Raw genomic sequence first — 26079 nt, 5'->3', positions numbered from 1 at the left:
CCGTAGTGTGACCGCTCTTACAGTAGAGGTTCCGTAGTGTGACTGCTCTTACAGTAGAGGCTCCATAGTGTGACCGCTCTTACAGTAGAGGCTCCATAGTGTGACCGCTCTTACAGTAGAGGCTCCATAGTGTGACCGCTCTTACAGTAGAAGTTCCATAGTGTGACCGCTCTTACAGTAGAGGTTCCATAGTGTGACTGCTCTTACAGTAGAGGTTCCATAGTGTGACCGCTCTTACAGTAGAGGCTCCATAGTGTGACCGCTCTTACAGTAGAGGGTCCATAGTGTGACTGCTCTTACAGTAGAGGCTCCATAGTGTGACTGATCTTACAGTAGAGACTCCATAGTGTGACTGATCTTACAGTAGAGGTTCCATAGTGTGACCGCTCTTACAGTAGAGGTTCCATAGTGTGACTGCTCTTACAGTAGAGGCTCCATAGTGTGACTGCTCTTACAGTAGAGGCTCCATAGTGTGACTGCTTTTACAGTAGAGGCTCCATAGTGTGACTGCTCTTACAGTAGAGGTTCCATAGTGTGACTGCTCTTACAGTAGAGGTTCCATAGTGTGACTGATCTTACAGTAGAGGTTCCAAAGTGTTGCTGCTCTTACAGTAGAGGCTCCATAGTGTGACTGCTCTTACAGTAGAGGTTCCATAGTGTGACTGCTCTTATAGTAGAGGGTCCATAGTGTGACCGCTCTTACAGTAGAGGTTCCATAGTGTGACTGCTCTTACAGTAGAGGTTCCATAGTGTGACTGCTCTTACAGTAGAGGCTCCATAGTGTGACTGCTCTTACAGTAGAGGCTCCATAGTGTGACTGCTCTTACAGTAGAGGTTCCATAGTGTGACTGATCTTACAGTAGAGGTTCCATAGTGTGACTGCTCTTACAGTAGAGGCTCCATAGTGTGACCGCTCTTACAGTAGAGGGTCCATAGTGTGACTGCTCTTACAGTAGAGGATCCATAGTGTGACCTCTCTTACAGTAGAGGTTCCATAGTGTGACTGCTCTTACAGTAGAGGGTCCATAGTGTGACTGCTCTTACAGTAGAGGGTCCATAGTGTGACTGCTCTTACAGTAGAGGGTCCATAGTGTGACTGCTCTTACAGTAGAGGTTCCATAGTGTGACTGCTCTTACAGTAGAGGCTCCATAGTGTGACTGCTCTTACAGTAGAGGTTCCATAGTGTGACTGCTCTTACAGTAGAGGCTCCATAGTGTGACTGCACTTACAGTAGAGGTTCCATAGTGTGACTGCTCTTACAGTAGAGGCTCCATAGTGTGACTGCTCTTACAGTAGAGGTTCCATAGTGTGACTGCTCTTCCAGTAGAGGTTCCATAGTGTGACCGCTCTTACAGTAGAGGTTCCATAGTGTGACTGCTCTTACAGTAGAGGGTCCATAGTGTGACTGATCTTACAGCAGAGGTTCCATAGTGTGACTGATCTTACAGTAGAGGTTCCATAGTGTGACTGATCTTACAGTAGATGCTCCATAGTGTGACCGCTCTTACAGTAGAGGCTCCATAGTATGACCGCTCTTACAGTAGAGGCTCCATAGTGTGACTGCTCTTACAGTAGAGGTTCCATAGTGTGACTGCTCTTACAGTAGAGGTTCCATAGTGTTACTGCTCTTACAGTAGAGACTCCATAGTGTGACTGCTCTTACAGTAGAGGTTCCATAGTGTGACTGCTCTTACAGTAGAGGCTCCATAGTGTGACTTCTCTTACAGTAGAGGCTCCATAGTGTGACTGCTCTTACAGGAGAGGGTCCTTAGTGTGTGACAGTGAATAGTGACGCCTTCTTCCCTGCAGTTGTGGTCGGTGCCCCCTCGTTATGGTTATTACAGGTCGGGGTATTAGAGATTATATTTGTGTGCTGTATGTTAATGAGCCTTGGCTTAGGTGCGTCCCCATTGGCTGAACACAGCAGCTCGCGCCTTTCCCACATGTGGTGATTTCCATAGGAAACAGTCCTGGGGATTTATTTAATGTCCTTTCTGCCCAACCCACATAAATTATTAGGGACCGCGCCATTAGGACCTTGTTCGGGGGTGCTGCGCGCAGTGCCATCAGCTGGATCTGGCTGTCAGTGACTGTAACCCCTGAGCATAGTGATCGTACTGAGCGATGTGTTGGGGGGCACGGGGGCTGGAGGACTTACAGAGAAGACACAATCTGTCCCGGATAATGTACAAGACGCCAAACACAATCATTCCCCCGGCTTCACTGGAAATGTCTGCACCCGGCTGACTGTCCCCCATGTCCAGAGGCTGCGTGTAAAGCTCCGAGAAGGAGATCCATGTAAGGCCCCATTCACATTGCGTTTGTCTATCTGCCGGGCGTATACATTTTTAAACACTAAAGTGTTGAAACGCACAGCTCGGCGTACACGTGGACTAAAACGGGTCAAACACAAACCAAAATAGCGTCCGTTTGGTCGATGTTTGTCATGGTTTACGTTGGGAAACTGGTTTTTGAAAGTACTGAGCAGTGGAGTCTGCTGCGCTATTCTGTACGGCAGAAAATGGTAAACGCGACGTCAATTTTGTTTTACCATTGGACGACGTATGCAAACGTAATGCTATATGCTTGTATCCGTTTACATACAGTAAGTCTCTATCAGTGATCACTTTAAAAAAAAAATACTTTTTTTAGGTAAAAACGGACAAAATTAATATTGACGTATGAGTATACGATAAACGTACACGCTATGTAAAACACAGACGTAACCAGAAAATTGTGCACGTTTGTATGATTTCAATGGTCCACGGTTTTATAAAAAACGTATACGCTCGGCGATAGCACAAACGCGATGTGAAGTCTGTGTCTGTGTTCTCAGCGCTGCGGCGCACGTCACACTGTGTACACGAACACCAACAATTTCTTTGTTTTGCACCAATGCTTTGAAACTAGTCCTGATTATAAATCTCCTGCTGTTTTGTGTCTACAGCTCCAGTGCAGAACTATGTGTCTCCATGGTAACAGACAACAAAACAAAGCATGTGTAGTCTGATCCTGCAGTCTTGTGTTTCACTTTTCTGTCATTAGTAAAGGAATGGCCCTGTTCACACCAAACATTGTGGCCCAGTTTAACCGCCGGTGTAGTTGTATGTGCGGCTTCTTCCTGTAAACCCAGTGTAAGATCTAAGATAGTTGGAGAGATCTGCAACAAATCAGTCAAAAGGCGCAGCGTTATTATCACATGACTCATTATAAACCGTCTGACGATCCGAAAATAAAATCATGGCTTGCTTTGGGCAGGAGTAGATTTGCGCCCTCATTTATACCATTTTCTCACCTGAACTCGTCGGAGTCCGCGCCTTCTAGTGCAAGTTTTAAAGCAAATTTACTGCACATTCCATAATGTGGTCAAATAAAAACGCGACACGCCCTAAAAAACACAACGCGGGAGATTTACGAAGCAAAATGCGCAATATTTTTTGTTAGTGGAAATAAGACCCAGTTGTAAAACAATCACTAGATTTTCCCTAGAATGGCGTAGTTGTCGTGCGCTATATTCATTATGTGTTCAGACATTGAAGGGGCGTGGCTAAGCAGAGTCATAAAACGCGTCATGTAGTAACGGTTCAGTTTAGTTCTGTCCTTTCTAACATGTCTTAAGTTTTTATAAAGTTTAGATCCATTTTAAGCCATTATTAACCCCCCCCCCATGGTCTGAACCGCATTGTCCGAACTCCCATCCACTGACATGTGACATCCGGACATTGCTGCTTCTCCCACTGGGGATGTGCTGACGGCTGCGCCACTGAACCCCCCTCCCCCACCTCCAGGGTAATGTTTGGGAAGGGGCAAGAAAAATTATATGCCAGCCCCGGTCCCTCAGAGCTGTTCTGTTGAGACTATATGACATATATCAGTGGGTCCCCGGCAGGAGGTCCGCCATGACACCTCTGGACATACAGTATGGCGTTATCGCTATGAATGTGGGAGGAGCCTGATCTCTGAGATGTCAGCAGAGGCGGGATTACTACCAAGGTGTCGCCTGTGTAAGACTGTCAGGGATCAGACTATGTTCACACAGGGCGGAGACGCTACGTAAATGTACACAGCGTATCCACCCTGGAGGCCGCAGGGAATTCCGGCCGAAATTCTGCACCAAATTGTGGTGACGTTTTTCGGCTGAAATGTCGGCTACAGAAAACAGCAGGTTAAAAAAACAGCTCATATTTACCCGTAGCCATGGCGACGCATCCCTCTGACGTCCTGCGCAGAAGCAGAGAGTTCTGGGTAAGTATGAGATTATTTTTTTTATGAGTTGCGATTTCTGTGGCGGATTTGCAGCTTTTACACTTCAAAGATCCCAACATCTTCTATTTGTCGCGGGTTTTACCTCCACATTGAATTCAATAAGGAAAACCGGTGATATGGCAACACAAAAACCGCCCTGCAGGTCAATTCATGAACGTTTTTGACAGTTTTTTACGCAGCGCGTGGATGACATTCGTCTCATCCTCTTTTGCTGCTACCACAATACGCTGCGGATTTTCCTCACTGAAATACGTTAACTAAATATCTGCAGTATTTCCGCTACGTGTGAACAGTTCGCAGGTGTGGAGGGGAATAATTAGCAGCGAATTCCACCAAAGTTTCCACATTCAGCCGGGAGGCCACGATATTTATAGATAACGACTCATTAATCTGGATCTTCTACGTACCTGGGGGGGGGGTAGCTGGGATGTATCGCCGCAGAGCACGGTAAAGGGGTGCGCGTAGCAATATACAAACGCCTCTTCATAAATGTCACATCTTATGGGTGGCGTTACAGATGCGGTCCCGTCCTTGTAGCGCTATTATTAATATAGATCCTGTATTTTTAGGTGGAATTATTTTTTTAACCCCTTTACTACCAAAGACGTATATAATATGACGTTGAACACTTGCTGTTCATTGTAGGGTGACCTGGGATTTGTAGTCCTACAGCAGCTACGTGAGAGGTTCCCTATGTCTGGATGCGTCCTGTGTTATAATAATATATATATGTGGTGATATCAGTGCTGGGCTGTCGGAGCTGTACACACATCACTGGTTATTATAAAGAGATATTATAATACAGTAACATCATCATCATCATCACACATCCATTGTACTCACAACTACATCTCCCAGAATCCCCCGGTAGGAAGGGCGCCCTGTGATGACGTCACTGCCGGCGCCGTTCAGGAGCATGGCTGCAGAGAAAGCTTCTAGACTGTTGTCATTGAACGGTCTTTTCCCGGTGTACAAAGCCCCGGGAGCCACGTCAGCCCAGACCCTCAATGACCTGAAGAGCCGCCTGCTGAGAGGTCAGAGCCGGGGGCACAGGGGGTCATTAATGGCGCGCCGCAGTCTATACACACACAGGGCGCCATGGATATCTGTAATTGCGTAACGTACAGGTGTCACCCGCAGCAGCCAATGAGATCACTGCTTTCATATACTAACCTATGTTGGAAAAAGGAAAGCTGCACTCTGATTGGTTGCCACAGGCAACGCTGACATTATATGCATTTTATATGGGGAGATAACTGGTGTGGGATCTCTTGGCTTTCGTAGTGCGGTTCTAATTTTATTAAAGATCCCTGAATACGATAAAAAAAAAGAAGCATAAGTGGCCGCTGTTCAGTACTACAGAGAGCGCTAAATCTTTCACGTAAAACCTGGCATTGATCATTAGCGCTCGTCTAGATGGGGACGCGGATAAATCTACCGCTTGTTTGATGGTTTTTTCTGTGATTATAATTCACACAATTATTATAACACACATTTTTTTAACTGCCTTATATTTTTATTTAAAAACTACAAAAAAAAACCATGGCACGATTTTGTGTAGCGCCAGTTACAGAAACGTCTCCCAGAACCGCTGCTTTATGTGTAATCATTGCGTACAAAAGTGACTTACAGACATTGTTTCATTTCATCACCATTTTCAAAACCTCTGCTTTCTGTCAGTAAATTGTAACATGGTTAGGAATTTATATACAATGTGACACGAGCGTATCAGATTCAAGCGCGTGAAAAACGCACGTGAATCTGGTCCGTTATGCATCAGTTTGCTTTGCGAGTGGCGTGCGTGATTCAGGCGCAAAGCACATCTTTTTTCTTTTTCATTATTTTCAATTGAATTGATGCGTAAATCACGCACAGCACGCGGATGTGCATTTGTGTTCTGTGCGTGATTTTCACGCACTCATTGACTTCAATGTTAGATAGGTGAGTGAAAACTACTGCATGTGTGAACAGCCCCATTGAAATCAAAGAGTCCGGGTGCTGTGATTTCCCTGCGCAGCACTCGGATGTTATTCACGTTCGTCTGAATGAGCCCTTAGGCGCGCCAATGTTACTAACCCTCGCCAGACTCGTTGTCTACCTGCTGGAGGTTTTCCCCACGTCCAGCTCTGAACCTTTAATGGCAGGTAATATAATCTAATCGCCATGAACAGAGGAATCACTGTGTACATACATTACATTACTGATCCTGTACTGATCCTGAGTTACATCCAGTATTATACTCCAGAGCTGCACTCACTATTCTGCTGGTGGAGTCACTGTGTACATACATTACATTACTTATCCTGTACTGATCCTGAGTTACATCCTGTATTATACTCCAGAGCTGCACTCACTATTCTGCTGGTGGAGTCACTGTGTACATACATTACATTACTGATCCTGTACTGATCCTGAGTTATATCCTGTATTATACTCCAGAGCTGCACTCACTATTCTGCTGGTGGAGTCAGTGTATACATACATTACATTACTTATCCTGTACTGATCCTGAGTTACATGCTGTATTATACTCCAGAGCTGCACTCACTATTCTGCTGGTGGAGTCACTGTGTACATACATTACTTATCCTGTACTGATCCTGAGTTACATCCTGTATTATACTCCAGAGCTGCACTCACTATTCTGCTGGTGGAGTCACTGTGTACATACATTACATTACTTATCCTGTACTGATCCTGAGTTACATCCAGTATTATACTCCAGAGCTGCACTCACTATTCTGCTGGTGGAGTCACTGTGTACATACATTACATTACTTATCCTGTACTGATCCTGAGTTACATCCTGTATTATACTCCAGAGCTGCACTCACTATTCTGCTGGTGGAGTCACTGTGTACATACATTACATTACTGATCCTGTACTGATCCTGAGTTATATCCTGTATTATACTCCAGAGCTGCACTCACTATTCTGCTGGTGGAGTCAGTGTATACATACATTACATTACTTATCCTGTACTGATCCTGAGTTACATGCTGTATTATACTCCAGAGCTGCACTCACTATTCTGCTGGTGGAGTCACTGTGTACATACATTACTTATCCTGTACTGATCCTGAGTTACATCCTGTATTATACTCCAGAGCTGCACTCACTATTCTGCTGGTGGAGTCACTGTGTACATACATTACTTATCCTGTACTGATCCTGAGTTACATGCTGTATTATACTCCAGAGCTGCACTCACTATTCTGCTGGTGGAGTCACTGTGTACATACATTACATTACTTATCCTGTACTGATCCTGAGTTACATCCAGTATTATACTCCAGAGCTGCACTCACTATTCTGCTGGTGGAGTCACTGTGTACATACATTACTTATCCTGTACTGATCCTGAGTTACATCCTGTATTATACTCCAGAGCTACACTCACTATTCTGCTGGTGGAGTCACTGTGTACATACATTACATTACTTATCCTGTACTGATCCTGAGTTACATCCAGTATTATACTCCAGAGCTGCACTCACTATTCTGCTGGTGGAGTCTCTGTGTACATACATTACATTACTTATCCTGTACTGATCATGAGTTATATCCTGTATTATACTCCAGAGCTGCACTCACTATTCTGCTGGTGGAGTCACTGTGTACATACATTACATTACTTATCCTGTACTGATCCTGAGTCACATCCTGTATTATACTCCAGAGCTGCACTCACTATTCTGCTGGAGGAGTCACTGTGTACATACATTACATTACTTATCCTGTACTGATCCTGAGTTACTGCCTGTATTATACTCCAGAGCTGCACTCACTATTCTGCTGGTGGAGTCACTGTGTACATACATTACATTACTTATCCTGTACTGATCCTGAGTTACATCCAGTATTATACTCCAGAGCTGCACTCACTATTCTGCTGGTGGAGTCACTGTGTTCATACATTACATTACTTATCCTGTACTGATCCTGAGTTACATCCAGTATTATACTCCAGAGCTGCACTCACTATTCTGCTGGTGGAGTCACTGTGTTCATACATTACATTACTTATCCTGTACTGATCCTGAGTTATATCCTGTATTATACTCCAGAGCTGCACTCACTATTCTGCTGGTGGGGATCACTGTGTACATACATGGCATTACTTATCCTGTACTGATCCTGAGTTACATCCTGTATTATACTCCAGAGCTGCACTCACTATTCTGCTGGTGGAGTCACGGTGTACATACATTACATTACTTATCCTGTACTGATCCTGAGTTACATCCTGCATTATACTCCAGAGCTGCACTCACTATTCTGCTGGTGGAGTCACTGTGTACATACATTACATTACTTATCCTGTACTGATCCTGAGTTATATCCTGTATTATACTCCAGAGCTGCACTCACTATTCTGCTGGTGGAGTCACTGTGTACATACATTACATTACTTATCCTGTACTGATCCTGAGTTACATCCTGTATTATACTCCAGAGCTGCACTCACTATTCTGCTGGTGGGGTCACTGTGTACATACATTACATTACTTATCCTGCACTGATCCTGAGTTACATCCTGTATTATTCTCCAGAGCTGCACTCACTATTCTGCTGGTGGAGTCACTGTGTACATACATTACATTACTTATCCTGTACTGATCCTGAGTTACATCCTGTATTATACTCCAGAGCTGCACTCACTATTCTGCTGGTGGGGTCACTGTGTACATACATTACATTACTTATCCTGTACTGATCCTGAGTTACATCCTGTATTATACTCCAGAGCTGTACTCACTATTCTGCTGGTGGAGTCACTGTGTACATACATTACATTACTTATCCTGTACTGATCCTGAGTTACATCCTGTATTATACTCCAGAGCTGCACTCACTATTCTGCTGGTGGAGACACTGTGTACATACATTACATTACTTATCCTGTACTGTTCCTGAGTTATATCCTGTATTATACTCCAGAGCTGCACTCACTATTCTGCTGGTGGAGTCACTGTGTACATACATTACATTACTTCTCCTGTACTGATCCTGAGTTACATCCTGTATTATACTCCAGAGCTGCACTCACTATTCTGCTGGTGGAGTCACTGTGTACATACATTACATTACTTATCCTGTACTGATCCTGAGTTACATCCTGTATTATACTCCAGAGCTGCACTCACTATTCTGCTGGTGGAGTCACTGTGTACATACATTACATTACTTCTCCTGTACTGATCCTGAGTTACATCCTGTATTATACTCCAGAGCTGCACTCACTATTCTGCTGGTGGAGTCACTGTGTACATACATTACATTACTTATCCTGTACTGATCCGGAGTTATATCCTGTATTATACTCCAGAGCTGCTCTCACTATTCTGCTGGTGGAGTCACTGTGTACATACATTACATTACTTATCCTGTACTGATCCTGAGTTACATCCTGTATTATACTCCAGAGCTGCACTCACTATTCTGCTGGTGGAGTCACTGTGTACATACATTACATTACTTATCCTGTACTGATCCGGAGTTATATCCTGTATTATACTCCAGAGCTGCACTCACTATTCTGCTGGTGGAGTCACTGTGTACATACATTACTTATCCTGTACTGATACTGAGTTATATCCTGTATTATACTCCAGAGCTGCACTCACTATTCTGCTGGTGGAGTCACTCTGTACATACATTACATTACTTATCCTGTACTGATCCTGAGTTACATCCTGTATTATACTCCAGAGCTGCACTCACTATTCTGCTGGTGGAGTCACTGTGTACATACATTACATTACTTATCCTGTACTGATCCTGAGTTACATCCTGTATTATACTCCAGAGCTGCACTCACTATTCTGCTGGTGGAGTCACTGTGTACATACATTACATTACTTATCCTGTACTGATACTGAGTTACATCCTGTATTATACTCCAGAGCTGCACTCACTATTCCGCTGGTGGAGTCACTGTGTACATACATTACATTACTTATCCTGTACTGATCCTGAGTTACATCCTGTATTATAATCATTGTTAATATCTGTCAGGATTAGGGTTCGGGGGTGACTGGTTATTTTGGGTTTGTTCTGGTTACTCACAGGATTTGTTCACTTTTGCTGCTTTGTCTCCACTCAATAGAAGCCGGATTAAAAGAATTTTCGAAGAGAAAGAAGCAGACGCTGAAAATTGGCCATGGAGGAACCCTGGACAACACAGCGTCTGGACTGCTGGGTAATCTGCGATCTCACCGAGGGGGATAGAGGTGTCTGGAGGAGGGGGATAGAGGGGTCTGGAGAAGGGGGATAGAGGGGTCTGGAGAAGGGGGATAGAGGGGTCTGGAGAAGGGGGATAGAGGAGTCTGGAGAAGGGGGATAGAGGGGTCTGCAGGAGGGGGATAGAGGGGTCTGCAGGAGGGGGATAGAGGGGTCTGGAGGAGGGGGATAGAGGGGTCTGGAGGAGGGGGATAGAGGGGTCTGCAGGAGGGGGATAGAGGGGTCTGCAGGAGGGGGATAGAGGGGTCTGGAGGAGGGGGATAGAGGGGTCTGCAGGAGGGGGATAGAGGGGTCTGGAGGAGGGCGATAGAGGGGTCTGCAGGAGGGGGATAGAGGGGTCTGGAGGAGGGGGATAGAGGGGTCTGCAGGAGGGGGATAGAGGGGTCTGCAGGAGGGGGATAGAGGGGTCTGCAGGAGGGGGATAGAGGGGTCTGGAGGAGGGGGATGGAGGGGGATAGAGGGGTCTGCAGGAGGGGGATAGAGGGGTCTGCAGAAGGGGGATAGAGTGGTCTGCAGGAGGGGGATAGAGGGGTCTGGAGGAGGGGGATAGAGGGGTCTGCAGGAGGGGGATAGAGGGGTCTGGAGGAGGGGGATGGAGGGGGATAGAGGGGTCTGCAGGAGGGGGATAGAGGGGTCTGGAGGAGGGGGATAGAGGGGTCTGCAGGAGGGGGATAGAGGGGTCTGCAGGAGGGGGATAGAGGGGTCTGGAGGAGTCTAGGCGGCTTTTCCCCCCTCCCTGTAGATATAAACATGTCCCGGCTGCTACTGACGGACTCGAGGAGTGCGTCCTTTTGGCCTCCGTCGCGCTTTCATAGATCGTTATACTTTTTGTGGAGGATGGAATAATGCTGTTTACTACGCTATTCCATCCTGAGGGATCTCGCAAAAAAACCCGTATACCACGCTGTATATGTATGGAGCCTACGTGTCATGCGTGCCACTATATGGCATCCGTCACGGGTATTCGTTACACGTATACCTTTGGGGAGTTTTCCAAGGGCCGGAATGCCCGGGAGAGCATCGGGTAAGTCTCGGCCTGGAGATCGCGGTTCTGGGGAAGCCCCTGACTTCACTGTCCGTGTATGGACAGTGACATCAGGGGCTTCCCCGGGCACTGCACTTACAGTAGCGTTGTTCCAGGGAGTTCGGGCAAAGTATTCCGCTATATGTCTATACAGTGGGATACGTCGGTGCCTTCCTACGGAGGTAACATCAGGACTCCTCCCGACCTCTACCTTAGACAGAAGGAAGAAACGTGATGTGAACAGGCCCTTATAACTTCTCTCTGCTTCCCTCAGATAGGAAGACATTACCTGCTGGTAGATTCTCTCTGACGTGCCAGTGTCCAGTCTGTAAATAAAGCATTTCTAGTGGGTTACGCCATATTGATGATTTTGCATGTTCCGTTCTGATAACTTTGGCGCAGCGTCCGTTCGGCTTTCTAGTTTTGTCCGTCCATTTTGCTTCAATTCTTCACCATTTTCAAAGCTCATCAGCAGCAAAAATCTCTCCTGGACCTCAGGCTGACAGCTCTGACCTACACCCATACATTGTAACAAACCTTCAGTCTCTGGATGTAAACAAGAATGTTCCCATTCACTGACAGCAAGCCGAGATCTTGAAAACGGTGAGGAATTTAAGTGTTTTAGAAAGTTGCAGAGCTTTTTATTATACTTTGAGAAGGATTTATTTACAGGTGCCTGGACTAGCCATTTAAGTCATCCACAAGTCGTCATAATACACGGGGGCTGGTGGATGTGTTTGCAATATCGGGGGGGGGACACACGGATAGGAATCCCACTGCGGCCTCACCGCTCATTAACGCACACGGTTTATTTTAATGTTTTAAACCAAGCGACGGGCGCCTTTTATTGCTTTGACGGCGGAGTCGCAGGTCAGGGGGAGGAGTCATAGTCATGTGACTGACACTTTACTCTCTATGTTTTTCTGTCCCTCCATGACGCTGATTTCCGGTCCAGTGGTCGGTATCGGGGATGGTACGAAGATGTTGGGAGCGATGCTGACTGGGAGTAAGGTAACCGCCCTGCACGTCCTCCATTCACACCGCAAGAGACACAATGCTGACAATCAGCAGCTGGAGAAGAGACTGACTGCAGAATGTACTGCCCGAGCTTCTTAAAGGGGTTCTCCTCTTACATTTACTCACCATGACATTACTAGATGGGGGCTGGGACTCTCCTTTAATTTTAAGACCTCCGATCATTCTCTTCTGTGACATTTACTTGTATCTGTTCCTGGATTTTATTACTACCGGATTTCTGTCAGTCCTGAAGAGCAGATATGAAACAATGCAGGAACAGGGAATGTGCACCTGTATAACTAGGTATATTGACCATTCAGGGTTCCAGGAAAGCTGGGTGATAAAGGAAGACTCCAGGAAGAACAGATGCTGTTTTATGTCCTGTGCAGGGTCTAAGGGGGCGGAGCATGACACATTGAATACCCTGTCATGCTCCGCCCCTTCAGGCCATGCACCAGACATCACGCAGTGTTCAGCTCTGCTATGTGTAAGGAATCAGTGGTAAAGTCTCTGTGTGTCCTCCCCTGCAGAAATACACCACCACCGGGCAGCTGGGGAAAGCCACCGACACCCTGGATGCATCCGGGACTGTGACAGAAGAGAAGCCGTACGGTAAGTCCTGCGCTATTCCCATCACATGTAAACCAGTAACATATAGGGGGAGGGGTGGGTAACATGGCAGCTCCCCCGCTCCTTGTACAGCTTCAGGTTATGGTCTTCCCATCACTCGTGTTTACCAGTCATCGGCTTCATATACTGGTCAGTGGCTACACCTGCGGGAGAGATTCTGGCCCAGAGAGTCTCCAGCTCGGCATGAATATGAGGGCGACTACCCGGACCACACATAAGATTTCATGTCCCCTACTGTGCAGTGCGGCAGTGACCCCATCAGTCGAGGTTTCACTGGGGCCCTGCGGAGCTTTCTGTGAATTTAACTGGTTGTCATATGAGCAGTGGGGCTGCAGGGGGCGCTCATGTCCCAAAACATCAGGAGCGTTATAAGAGGAACGGCTGATATCTGTCACATATGAAAAGTGGTCAGCACTGTAGATATGTGACACTTCATGGGGAAGCGTGAAATGGCTGATAACAGAGAACAATAGATTGTATTCACCTGTCCTACAGTCATCCTCCCCTAGCCTGACATGTCTGATAACAGAGAACAATAGATTGTAATCGCCTGTCCTACAGTCATCCTCCCCCAGCCTGACATATCTGATAACAGCGAACAATAGATTGTATTCACCTGTCCTACAGTCACCTCCCCCAGCCTGACATGTCTGATAACAGAGAGCAATAGATTGTATTCACCTGTCCTACAGTCATCCTCCCCCAGCCTGACATGTCTGATAACAGAACAATAGATTGTATTGACCTGTCCTACAGCCATCCTCCCCCAGCCTGACATGTCTGATAACAGAGAACAATAGATTGTAGTCACCTGTCCTACAGCCATCCTCCCCCAGCCTGACATGTCTGATAACAGAGAACAATAGATTGTATTCACCTGTCCTAGAGTCATCCTCTCCCCAGCCTGACATGTCTGATAACAGAGAACAATAGATTGTATTCACCTGTCCTACAGTCATCCTCCCCCAGCCTGACATGTCTGATAACAGAGAACAATAGATTGTATTCACCTGTCCTACAGTCATCCTCTCCCCAGCCTGACATGTCTGATAACAGAGAACAATAGATTGTATTCACCTGTCCTACAGTCATCCTCCCCCAGCCTGACATGTCTGATAACAGAGAACAATAGATTGTATTCACCTGTCCTACAGTCATCCTCCCCCAGCCTGACATGTCTGATAACAGAACAATAGATTGTATTCACCTGTCCTACAGTCATCCTCCCCCAGCCTGACATGTCTAATAACAGAGAACAATAGATTGTATTCACCTGTCCTACAGTCATCCTCCCCCAGCCTGACAGGTCTGATAACAGAGAACAATAGTGTGTATTCACCTGTCCTACAGTCATCCTCCCCCCCAGCCTGACATGTCTGATAACCGAGAACAATAGATTGTATTCACCTGTCCTACGGTCATCCTCCCCCCAGCCTGACATGTCTGATAACAGAGAACAATAGATTGTATTCACCTGTCCTACAGTCATCCTCCCCCTGCCTGACATGTCTGATAACAGAGAACAATAGATTGTATTCACCTGTCCTACAGTCATCCTCCCCCAGCCTGACATGTCTGATAACAGAGAACAATAGATTGTATTCACCTGTCCTACAGTCATCCTCCCCCAGCCTGACATGTCTGATAACAGAACAATAGATTGTATTCACCTGTCCTACAGTCATCCTCCCCCAGCCTGACATGTCTGATAACAGAGAACAATAGATTGTATTCACCTGTCCTACAGTCATCCTCCCCCAGCCTGACATGTCTGATAACAGAGAACAATAGATTGTATTCACCTGTCCTACAGTCATACTCCCCCCAGCCTGACATGTCTGATAGCAGAGAACAATAGATTATATTCACCTGTCCTACAGTCATCCTCCCCCTGCCTGACATGTCTGATAACAGAGAACAATAGATTGTATTCACCTGTCCTACAGTCATCCTCCCCCAGCCTGACATGTCTGATAACAGAGAACAATAGATTGTATTCACCTGTCCTACAGTCATCCTCCCCCAGCCTGACATGTCTGATAACAGAACAATAGATTGTATTCACCTGTCCTACAGTCATCCTCCCCCAGCCTGACATGTCTGATAACAGAGAACAATAGATTGTATTCACCTGTCCTACAGTCATCCTCCCCCAGCCTGACATGTCTGATAACAGAGAACAATAGATTGTATTCACCTGTCCTACAGTCATACTCCCCCCAGCCTGACATGTCTGATAACTGAGAACAATAGATTGTATTCTCCGGTGTTTTCTTTACTCCCTGATTTCTTGTGTTTCTCAGGTCACATCACTAGAGAAGATTTGGAGGAGGCTCTGATGACATTTACGGGGAATCTCCTGCAGGTTCCTCCGCTGTAAGTCTCTGTGCTGCGGCGCTGTCACTGCTCTCCTGTACCATGTCATGTGACTGGGTGGAGCTGTCACCGGTAGTGTGTGGGGGGGGGCGCTCCAGTGCTGTATATGATTCCATGGTGCGGAGGAGGGGCGCCCTGATAATTCATATAGAAAGCCACATTTTACTGTATCGCTGGGGTCATCTGGCGCCTATAACCGGCCATCAAGGGTTAAATCTTTTATCTTGCAGCTTCTCGGCCTTAAAGAGGAATGGGAAGCGGCTGTCGTGTCTGGTCAGGGAGGGGGCGGAGGTGGAGGCCAAACCTGCGCGGCCCGTGGTCGTCTACAAGCTGTCGCTGACCGATTTCCAGCCGCCTCTCTTCACCCTCGGTATGAGCGCAATTCTTACACGGATTTTCCCCCTAAACCTTTCCACCTTTTCTGTTGCGTCGCCGTCTCCTGTCACACTGCGGAGAATTCTCTCATTGGTTATATCCGGGTCCGGAGACGTTGGGTTCCGCCATTCCTCCCGTCTTCAGATCTTGCGCAAGAGTCGCACACAAGGTTCAAAGATTCCTAAAACGCAAATCTGCTGATCTGTGCCGTGATCTATCCTCTGCCTCAGGATGTGGCGGCATTAATAAGCAGATTTCCTCCTCAGGGTTACAGGAAAGCTGGGTGGCTCTAATGGCTGCCACCCCAGTAGATCTCTGGACTCCTGATATGGTAAAGGCAGCAGCGGACTGATCATCTCCGTCAGGTATTTGACCAGTGGGAGAATCTATGACGTGTTACATACACTATGGGGGAGGGGGGATACATTATGGACCTGTGTATATATATGTATGTATAAATTGATCACGTTCGTGTCATGTTCTATCACAGATGTGGAGTGTGGCGGCGGCTTCTATGTCAGGAGTCTGATCAGAGACATCGGAGAAGGTAACGTCATCACATGTTCCTAATCTTTATTTGGGATCTTGAACCTTTCATCGGCAGCCCCTCCTGTGCTCCGGCAGACCCTCCATTGCTCCAGGGGCCCCTCCTGTGCTCCGGCAGACCCTCCAGTGCTCAAGGGGCCCCTCCTGTGCTCCAGGGGCCCCTCCTGTGCTCCACACTCCTCATGTAAACGTAACTGTTTGTGCTTCAGACCATTGTCAGCCATATTAACTCTTATGGGGCTAATTTTTCTGTCACTTGGTCACCCAACGTCACCTCCCCCTCTATCTTTTAGCTCATCCCGACAGTCAATCACAGTGAGAGACCTCCCCTCCCCCTCTCGCTGTGCAGACATGTGATCCGGTGTCTGTGACCAATGCTTTATATATCTGTCAGGGATGTATCCGCCGGAGAATTCACACACAGTCCTAGCCCAGGAGGCCATAAAGTTTCATTTCTTTCCCTTATTTAATTTGAAAGTCAACACGCTGGGAAGTGTCATTTAGTGGTGACATCAGTGTGGGAGGAAGTAGCTAACTTCTCCTCTACTCGGGTTTTAATACAAATATCTGTACCTAAGGTGAGCCCAGTCCTGTTACATCTGAAGAAGCCGGAAGACAATCAATATGGCCGCCATTATACCTCTCAAATACGTTGTAACACAGCTTTCCTGGACTCCTGAATGTTAAGTCTATCTTCTTATTCTGCGTTGGATGCGATGTTCTGACTTACCATTTAGGAGTCTAGGAAACCTGGGAAGCATTAATGGTGGACATAATGGTTTACACCCAGCTTTCCCAGGAACAGATGTGGTAGAACCAGGTGGACCTACGTTTCGGGGGGATTATGTGATGATGGTCTTCAGCCGAGTCCCGGGAGCCGGCTCAGTTTGATATCTGGGGTGTCATTACTTTCTCTCTTTGTCGCAGCTTTATCCAGTTGCGCCAGTGTGACTGAGCTGATCCGCACCAAGCAGGGGCCGTTCACACTGGACGAGCGCACCCTGAGGGAGGACAGATGGGACATTGACCACATCGCCCGGGCAGTGCAGGAATACGCCCAACCGACAGAGCAGCCGTCCAAGCGGCTGAAGACTGAGGAGGACGGGGCGGCTCCTGTCCAGTCCTGAGGTCACCGCCCACGAGGCCAGCGGGAGATTGTCACCCGCACCCCCTGACTGTTCACTGCCCTGCGGATGATGCCATCACCTGGACAGACTGTGAATAGCAGCTGCCCCAGACACTGCCCCCTACAGGAGTGGCACAGGGAACTGGAAAAATGCCATTTATTTTTTTTGTACTTCACCCAATGAGGTTCAGATTTTTCGTTTCTTGAATTCTGAGGACGACGTCTTAACTCCCGAGAGGAATGGACCCGAGAATTACCGGAGATGAACATGAAGATTATGTATATTTTTGTTATAGAAACCTACTGAATAAAGAAAGAGAAACTGTCTACCTGCTTACTGCCCGCGTGACTGCCACCAAATCCCAAGAGAGGAGATAAACTTATTTATATTACTAAGCCCGTCCCTGGGACATAACCAGAGCAACATATGCAACCCCTGCCCCCGATTTCTGCAATGTATGGGATAAGATTGTCACCCACTGATCTCCTCCTAACATTACTTATCCTGTACTGATCCTGAGTTACATCCTGTATTATACTCCAGAGCTGCAGTCACTATTCTGCTGGTGGAGTCACTGTGTACATACATTACTTATCCTGTACTGATCCTGAGTTACATCCTGTATTATACTCCAGAGCTGCACTCACTATTCTGCTGGTGGAGTCACTGTGTACATACATTACATTACTTATCCTGTACTGATCCGGAGTTACATCCTGTATTATACTCCAGAGCTGCACTCACTATTCTGCTGGTGGAGTCACTGTGTACATACATTACTTATCCTGTACTGATCCGGAGTTACATCCTGTATTATACTCCAGAGCTGCACTCACTATTCTGCTGGTGGAGTCACTGTGTACATACATTACATTACTTATCCTGTACTGATCCGGAGTTACATCCTGTATTATACTCCAGAGCTGCACTCACTATTCTGCTGGTGGAGTCACTGTGTACATACATTACATTACTTATCCTGTACTGATCCGGAGTTACATCCTGTATTATACTCCAGAGCTGCACTCACTATTCTGCTGGTGGAGTCACTGTGTACATACATTACATTACTTATCCTGTACTGATCCGGAGTTACATCCTGTATTATACTCCAGAGCTGCACTCACTATTCTGCTGGTGGAGTCACTGTGTACATACATTACATTACTTATCCTGTACTGATCCGGAGTTACATCCTGTATTATACTCCAGAGCTGCACTCACTATTCTGCTGGTGGAGTCACTGTGTACATACATTACATTACGTATCCTGTACTGATCCTGAGTTATATCCTGTATTATACTCCAGAGCTGCACTCACTATTCTGCTGGTGGAGTCACTGTGTAAATACATTACATTACTTATCCTGTACTGATCCTGAGTTACAGTCTGTATTACACTCCAGAGCTGCACTCACTATTCTGCTTGTGGAGTCACTGTGTAAATACATTACATTACTTATCCTGTACTGATCCTGAGTTATATCCTGTATTATACTCTAGAGCTGCACTCACTATTCTGCTGGTGGAGTCACTGTGTACATACATTACATTACTTATCCTGTACTGATCCTGAGTTATATCCTGTATTATACTCCAGAGCTGCACTCACTATTCTGCTGGTGGAGTCACTGTGTACATACATTACATTACTTATCCTGTACTGATCCTGAGTTACATCCTGTATTATACTCCAGAGCTGCACTCACTATTCTCCTGGTGGAGTCACTGTGTACATACATTACATTACTTATCCTGTACTGATCCTGAGTTACATCCTGTATTATACTCCAGAGCTGCACTCACTATTCTGCTGGTGGAGTCACTGTGTACATACATTACATTACTTATCCTGTACTGATCCTGAGTTACATCCTGTATTATACTCCAGAGCTGTACTCACTATTCTGCTGGTGGAGTCACTGTGTACATACTTTACATTACTTATCCTGTACTGATCCTGAGTTATATCCTGTATTATACTCCAGAGCTGCACTCACTATTCTGCTGGTGGAGTCACTGTGTACATACATTACATTACTTATCCTGTACTGATCCTGAGTTACATCCTGTATTATACTCCAGAGCTGCACTCACTATTCTGCTGGTGGAGTCACGGTGTACATACATTACATTACTTATCCTGCACTGATCCTGAGTTATATCCTGTATTATACTCCAGAGCTGCACTCACTATTCTGCTGGTGGAGTCACTATGTACATACATTACTTATCCTGTACTGCTCCTGAGTTACATCCGGTATTATACTCCAGAGCTGCACTCACTATTCTGCTGGTGGAGTCACTGTGTACATACATTACATTACTTATCCTGTACTGATCCCGAATTATATCCTGTATTATACTCCAGAGCTGCACTCACTATTCTGCTGGTGCAGTCACTGTGTACATACATTACATTACTTATCCTGTACTGATCCTGAGTTATATCCTGTATTATACTCCTGAGCTGCACTCACTATTCTGCTGGTGGAGTCACTGTGTACATACATTACATTATTTATCCTGTACTGATCCTGAGTTATATCCTGTATTATACTGCAGAGCTGCTTTCACTATTCTGCTGGTGGAGTCACTGTGTACATACATTACATTAGTTATCCTGTACTGATCCTGAGTTACATCCTGTATTATACTCCAGAGCTGCACTCACTATTCTGCTGGTGGAGTCACTGTGTACATACATTACATTATTTATCCTGTACTGATCCTGAGTTACATCCTGTATTATACTCCAGAGCTGCACTCACTATTCTGCTGGTAGAGTCACTGTGTACATACATTACATTACTTATCCACTTATCCTGTACTGATCCTGAGTTACATCCTGTATTATACTCCAGAGCTGCACTCACTATTCTGCTGGTGGAGTCACTGTGTACATACATTGCATTACTTATCCTGTACTGATCCTGAGTTATATCCTGTATTATACTCCAGAGCTGCACTCACTATTCTGCTGATGGAGTCACTGTGTACATACATTACATTACTTATCCTGTACTGATCCTGAGTTACATCCTGTATTATACTCCAGAGCTGCACTCACTATTCTGCTGGTGGAGTCACTGTGTACATACATTACATTACTTATCCTGTACTGATCCCGAGTTATATCCTGTATTATACTCCAGAGCTGCACTCACTATTCTGCTGGTGGAGTCACTGTGTACATACATTACTTATCCTGTACTGATTCTGAGTTATATCCTGTATTATACTCCAGAGCTGCACTCACTATTCCGCTGGTGGAGTCACTGTGTACATACATTACTTATCCTGTACTGATCCTAAGTTACATCCTGTATTATACTCCAGAGCTGCACTCACTATTCTGCTGGTGGAGTCACTGTGTACATACATTACATTACTTATCCTGTACTGATCCTGAGTTACATCCTGTATTATACTCCAGTGCTGCACTCACTATTCTGCTGGTGGAGTCACTGTGTACATACATTACATTACTTCTCCTGTACTGATCCTGAGTTATATCCTGTATTATACTCCAGAGCTGTACTCACTATTCTGCTGGTGGAGTCACTGTGTACATACATTACATTACTTCTCCTGTACTGATCCTGAGTTATATCCTGTATTATACTCCAGAGCTGTACTCACTATTCTGCTGGTGGAGTCACTGTGTACATACATTACATTACTTATCCTGTACTGATTCTGAGTTACATCCTGTATTATATTCCAGAGCTGCACTCACTATTCTGCTGGTGGAGTCACTGTGTACATACATTACATTACTTATCCTGTACTGATCCAGAGTTACATCCTGTATTATACTCCAGAGCTGCACTCACTATTCTGCTGGTGGAGTCACTGTGTACATACATTACATTATTTATCCTGTACTGATCCAGAGTTACATCCTGTATTATACTCCAGAGCTGCACTCACTATTCTGCTGGTGGAGTCACTGTGTACATACATTGCATTACTTATCCTGTACTGATCCTGAGTTATATCCTGTATTATACTCCAGAGCTGCACTCACTATTCTGCTGATGGAGTCACTGTGTACATACATTACATTACTTATCCTGTACTGATCCTGAGTTACATCCTGTATTATACTCCAGAGCTGCACTCACTATTCTGCTGGTGGAGTCACTGTGTACATACATTACATTACTTATCCTGTACTGATCCCGAGTTACATCCTGTATTATACTCCAGAGCTGCACTCACTATTCTGCTGGTGGAGTCACTGTGTACATACATTACTTATCCTGTACTGATTCTGAGTTATATCCTGTATTATACTCCAGAGCTGCACTCACTATTCCGCTGGTGGAGTCACTGTGTACATACATTACTTATCCTGTACTGATCCTAAGTTACATCCTGTATTATACTCCAGAGCTGCACTCACTATTCTGCTGGTGGAGTCACTGTGTACATACATTACATTACTTATCCTGTACTGATCCTGAGTTACATCCTGTATTATACTCCAGTGCTGCACTCACTATTCTGCTGGTGGAGTCACTGCGTACATACATTACATCTCCTGTACTGATCCTGAGTTATATCCTGTATTATACTCCAGAGCTGTACTCACTATTCTGCTGGTGGAGTCACTGTGTACATACATTACATTACTTCTCCTGTACTGATCCTGAGTTATATCCTGTATTATACTCCAGAGCTGTACTCACTATTCTGCTGGTGGAGTCACTGTGTACATACATTACATTACTTATCCTGTACTGATTCTGAGTTACATCCTGTATTATATTCCAGAGCTGCACTCACTATTCTGCTGGTGGAGTCACTGTGTACATACATTACATTACTTATCCTGTACTGATCCAGAGTTACATCCTGTATTATACTCCAGAGCTGCACTCACTATTCTGCTGGTGGAGTCACTGTGTACATACATTACATTACTTATCCTGTACTGATCCTGAGTTATATCCTGTATTATACTCTAGAGCTGCACTCACTATTCTGCTGGTGGAGTCTCTGTGTACATACATTACATTACTTATCATGTACTGATCCTGAGTTACATCCTGTATTATACACCAGAGCTGCACTCACTATTCTGCTGGTGGAGTCACTGTGTACATACATTACTTATCCTGTACTGATTCTGAGTTATATCCTGTATTATACTCTAGAGCTGCACTCACTATTCTGCTGGTGGAGTCACTGTGTACATACATTACATTACTTATCCTGTACTGATCCTGAGTTACACCCTGTATTATACTCCAGAGCTGCACTCACTATTCTGCTTGTGGAGTCACTGTGTACATACATTACTTATCCTGTACTGATCCTGAGTTACATCCTGTATTATACTCCAGAGCTGCACTCACTATTCTGAATTTATAAAGTGCATATAATGGCGCACCAGGTCGCTGCGGTACGAATACAGGCTACAGGTGAACCCGGAGAAGCGTCTAATGTATTTAATAACGATTGTGAATTGTGATGGTGGCGACGAGGACGCTATAGAGCTGGAGTCGGAAAAATATTGTCCTACATAGACCCCTTAATAACAAATCACATTAACCCCTTATAGCCTATGGGAACTAAAATGAATAATTTAGACGTCCATCTGTCGTACACTAAGGGTATGTTCACACAACCACTTGTCAGGCGTAATGGAGGCGTTTTTTTACGCCTGAAAAGACGGCTCCAATACGTCGGCAAACATCTGCCCACTGGTTGCAATGGGTCTTACGATGTTCTGTGCCGATGACCTGTCATTTTACGCGTCGCTGTCAAAAGACGGTGCGTAAAATTACGGCCGCGTCAAAGAAGTGCAGGACACTTATATACATTATATGCAGGACACTTCTTGGGACATAATCGGAGCCGTTTTTCATTGAGTCCAAGGAAGAACAGCTCCAAATTACGTCTGTAAAAGATGGCGCGAAAAACGTGAGTACTTGTAAAAACGTCTGAAATTCTGGAGCTTCTCCTGAAAACAGCCCCATAATTTCAGACGTATTTGGCGTTCTCGTGTGCACATGCCCAAAGAGTGTTTCAGGATCTCAGGAATGATCGGTCCTGGAGACGTCGTCTTCTGTTGTGTTATTAAAAAAAATCCATTCAGCTGATTCTTGGTTATATCAGCTTTTGGGAAAGCTGGGTGACAACCAATCTGCTCATTATTATAGCTCTTACGTGGTTGTCACCCAGCTTTCCTAGACTCCTGAAAGGAAAATCTGACTAGCCATGTAGTAGTAAGGGAGCATGGGATATGTTACTGAATATGGCCTTATTCACATGAGTATATTTCTTGTCCGTTTTATTAAAGGACTGCTCACTGCCCCGTACAAGTCAATGGGGATATTCACACATCCGTTCTTTTCAGCCTGTGAGTCCATTGCGAGAAGTTCCCAGCATGCCCTGTTCTCGTCCGTATTTGCAGACCAGACTCAACCATTGAAGGCTATGGGCGAGTGAAAAAAAGGACGGCACGCGGACGACATCTTTGTGCTATTAATTGTTCACGAAAAAGTTTCTAAAGAAATGCAGAGAAAAAAAAGAAGTGAAACCAGGCAGTGACCGCAGAGAAAAAACGGACACAATGAACAGATGACACACGGACGCAACACGGACAAAATGGATGAAAAATGTTCCTTTGAAAACGCAATTTGGTCACGCTCGTGTGGATTAGGCCTCATTAGGCACATTTGCCATTCAGCAGTCTTAGGAAGCTGGGTGACAACCAATATGGCGTCCATTACAGCTCCCGCAATATTGTCACCCAACTTCCTTAGAGTCCTGATTTCAAGTCTGACTAGTTCTGTAGAAGTGAAGGCGCGGGGGATGTCTCACTCAATATCTAGGCAGATTTGCAGTCAGAACTCTGGGAAAGCTGGGTGACAAATCTGTTTGGGAAGATGGAATATTTCATTTTGTATATTTCGCCCCTAAACAGCATCCATACAGTTATATCAGCCGACGGCAGCGTGGGGGGTTCTGAAAATATTTCATGGTTTCTATGGATCTTATTAGGAATGGAATGTACCAGAGTCCCAGAGGATTTAAGGATAATTATCTCAAGACGTTAATTAGAGAATACTCGTTATAAGGTCGTTTCCGGTAAACGATTGATCTGTCTTCTCTGGATATAAGTGAAGGCGACGTCCCCTCCATACGTCTCCCTGTGTCCTCTCTATAAGGAACACTACAGCCGACAGATCGTGACACTCATAGTCCCCACTCATGGGACCATCCAATATCTGACATTGAGGTTTTATCTGCTGCACTTTTTTCTCCGTTGACTTCTATGGGAAAAACGCCGGCGTTAAAAACTGCACGTAAAATAATGAGATTGTTACTGCGCAGGACGGCGATGCGCTTTCCCAAAGAAGAACATTCTATGCAGGGGATTGGAGCTCTGACCCCGAGAAATATATCATTTTATAGACTTAGAATGAAAATAACAAAATGTACTTACAATGTGGTTTTACCATTTTTTCACCAATGTTTTTCGGGGTCACAAAAAAAGTGGATGTTTCACATGCGTTTTTTTAAATGCCATTTTTCGGAGATTGTCAGAGAAAGAAAATCCCCAGTGACCACCAAGTGTTCCCTCCATGTCCCAGGCAGCAGAGTCACCGCAGCGCCACAATGTGAGGACCCTGCAAACAGCTCCACGTATCTCAGCTCCTGACGCCTGTGAGGTTGGGGGATAGTGGAGTTTACTATAGTCACAGATAAAGTTTTAGGTTTTCAGTGGATTTGCCTTTAATAGTCTCATTTTCTCTCCGAGCTCCAGGTGAAGGTTCCATATAATGACCACAGTCCCTTCCACTTCTCCACCTCCATAACACGCTCCTCAACATTGAAATTGCAACACCAGGAAGGAAAAGTTTTGGAATTGTGGAAATCACAGGATGGATAGATATGGTAATGTGATGGTAATGAGATGTTAATGATATGTTAATGATAAAAAAATAGAAACAAAATATTCCAAACATCTTGATTTATTCAGTATCGAATATGAGCGCCTCGTGCAGAAATCCCCGCACTTCCGGGCCTTGGCAGCGATCACTGAGGTTATTACTGGTTGAGGAATGTTCTGCCACGCTCAATGCGCTTGGGCCTACAAATCATCAGGATTGGCTGCTGGCGGCTCCCTTTACAATTGCCGACCGATGACGTTCCAGATGTGCTCAATGGGATACAAGTCCGGAGACGCTGCAGGCCATGGTAGCACGTTTACTCAACGCCGGCTGCTCACAGTAACACAAGCTACATGCGGCCTTGGGTTGTCCTGTTGAAAAACGGCTTCTGGGACAATTTGGAGAAATGGCCGCACCACTGGTTCCACGACTAAATCAATGTAGCGTCGAGCTGTTAGTGTACCTGAAATGAAGACTAGAGGGGTCCGACTACCGTACAGCATACCACCCTACACCATAATCCCAGGAGTAGGACCGGTGTGACGTTCCCTTGTGAAAGCCTCTTC

The 26079-nt window shown here is 45.5% G+C and overlaps 1 protein-coding gene across 2 annotated transcripts; it reads left to right on the top strand.

Moving 5' to 3' along the window:
* The first annotated feature begins 5139 nt into the window (after positions 1–5139).
* Positions 5140–17932, top strand: TRUB1 (TruB pseudouridine synthase family member 1). Of its 2 annotated transcripts, none has more exons than XR_012877949.1 (8): positions 5140–5301; positions 10378–10470; positions 12491–12546; positions 13083–13164; positions 15486–15558; positions 15789–16298; positions 16424–16480; positions 17407–17436. XR_012877949.1 is itself a non-coding variant. In XM_075849204.1 (8 exons), exons 1-8 carry the CDS (start codon positions 5154–5156, stop codon positions 17604–17606), a joined length of 849 nt encoding a protein of 282 aa, XP_075705319.1. In that variant the 5' UTR covers positions 5140–5153; the 3' UTR covers positions 17607–17932. The 2 variants fall into 2 exon arrangements, 1 of the variants encoding a protein (XP_075705319.1); XM_075849204.1 differs by having other exon boundaries at positions 15789–15928; positions 17407–17932.
* Positions 17933–26079: the final 8147 nt, after the last annotated feature.

Source organism: Rhinoderma darwinii, unplaced genomic scaffold (assembly GCF_050947455.1).
Source record: "Rhinoderma darwinii isolate aRhiDar2 unplaced genomic scaffold, aRhiDar2.hap1 Scaffold_705, whole genome shotgun sequence".
NCBI lineage: Eukaryota > Metazoa > Chordata > Amphibia > Anura > Rhinodermatidae > Rhinoderma > Rhinoderma darwinii.
Note: the sequence above shows the minus strand (reverse complement) of the source record. Positions and strands in the feature narration are given on the sequence as shown.

Bases quoted from the DNA above. Each gene is read 5' to 3' on its own strand.
- TRUB1 (XM_075849204.1), top strand. From the start codon at position 5,154: ATGACGTCACTGCCGGCGCCGTTCAGGAGCATGGCTGCAGAGAAAGCT. The intron at 10,471-12,490 runs GTAATCTGCGAT...TTTCCGGTCCAG, and splicing joins CACAGCGTCTGGACTGCTGG to TGGTCGGTATCGGGGATGGT. The intron at 12,547-13,082 runs GTAACCGCCCTG...CCTCCCCTGCAG, and splicing joins CGATGCTGACTGGGAGTAAG to AAATACACCACCACCGGGCA.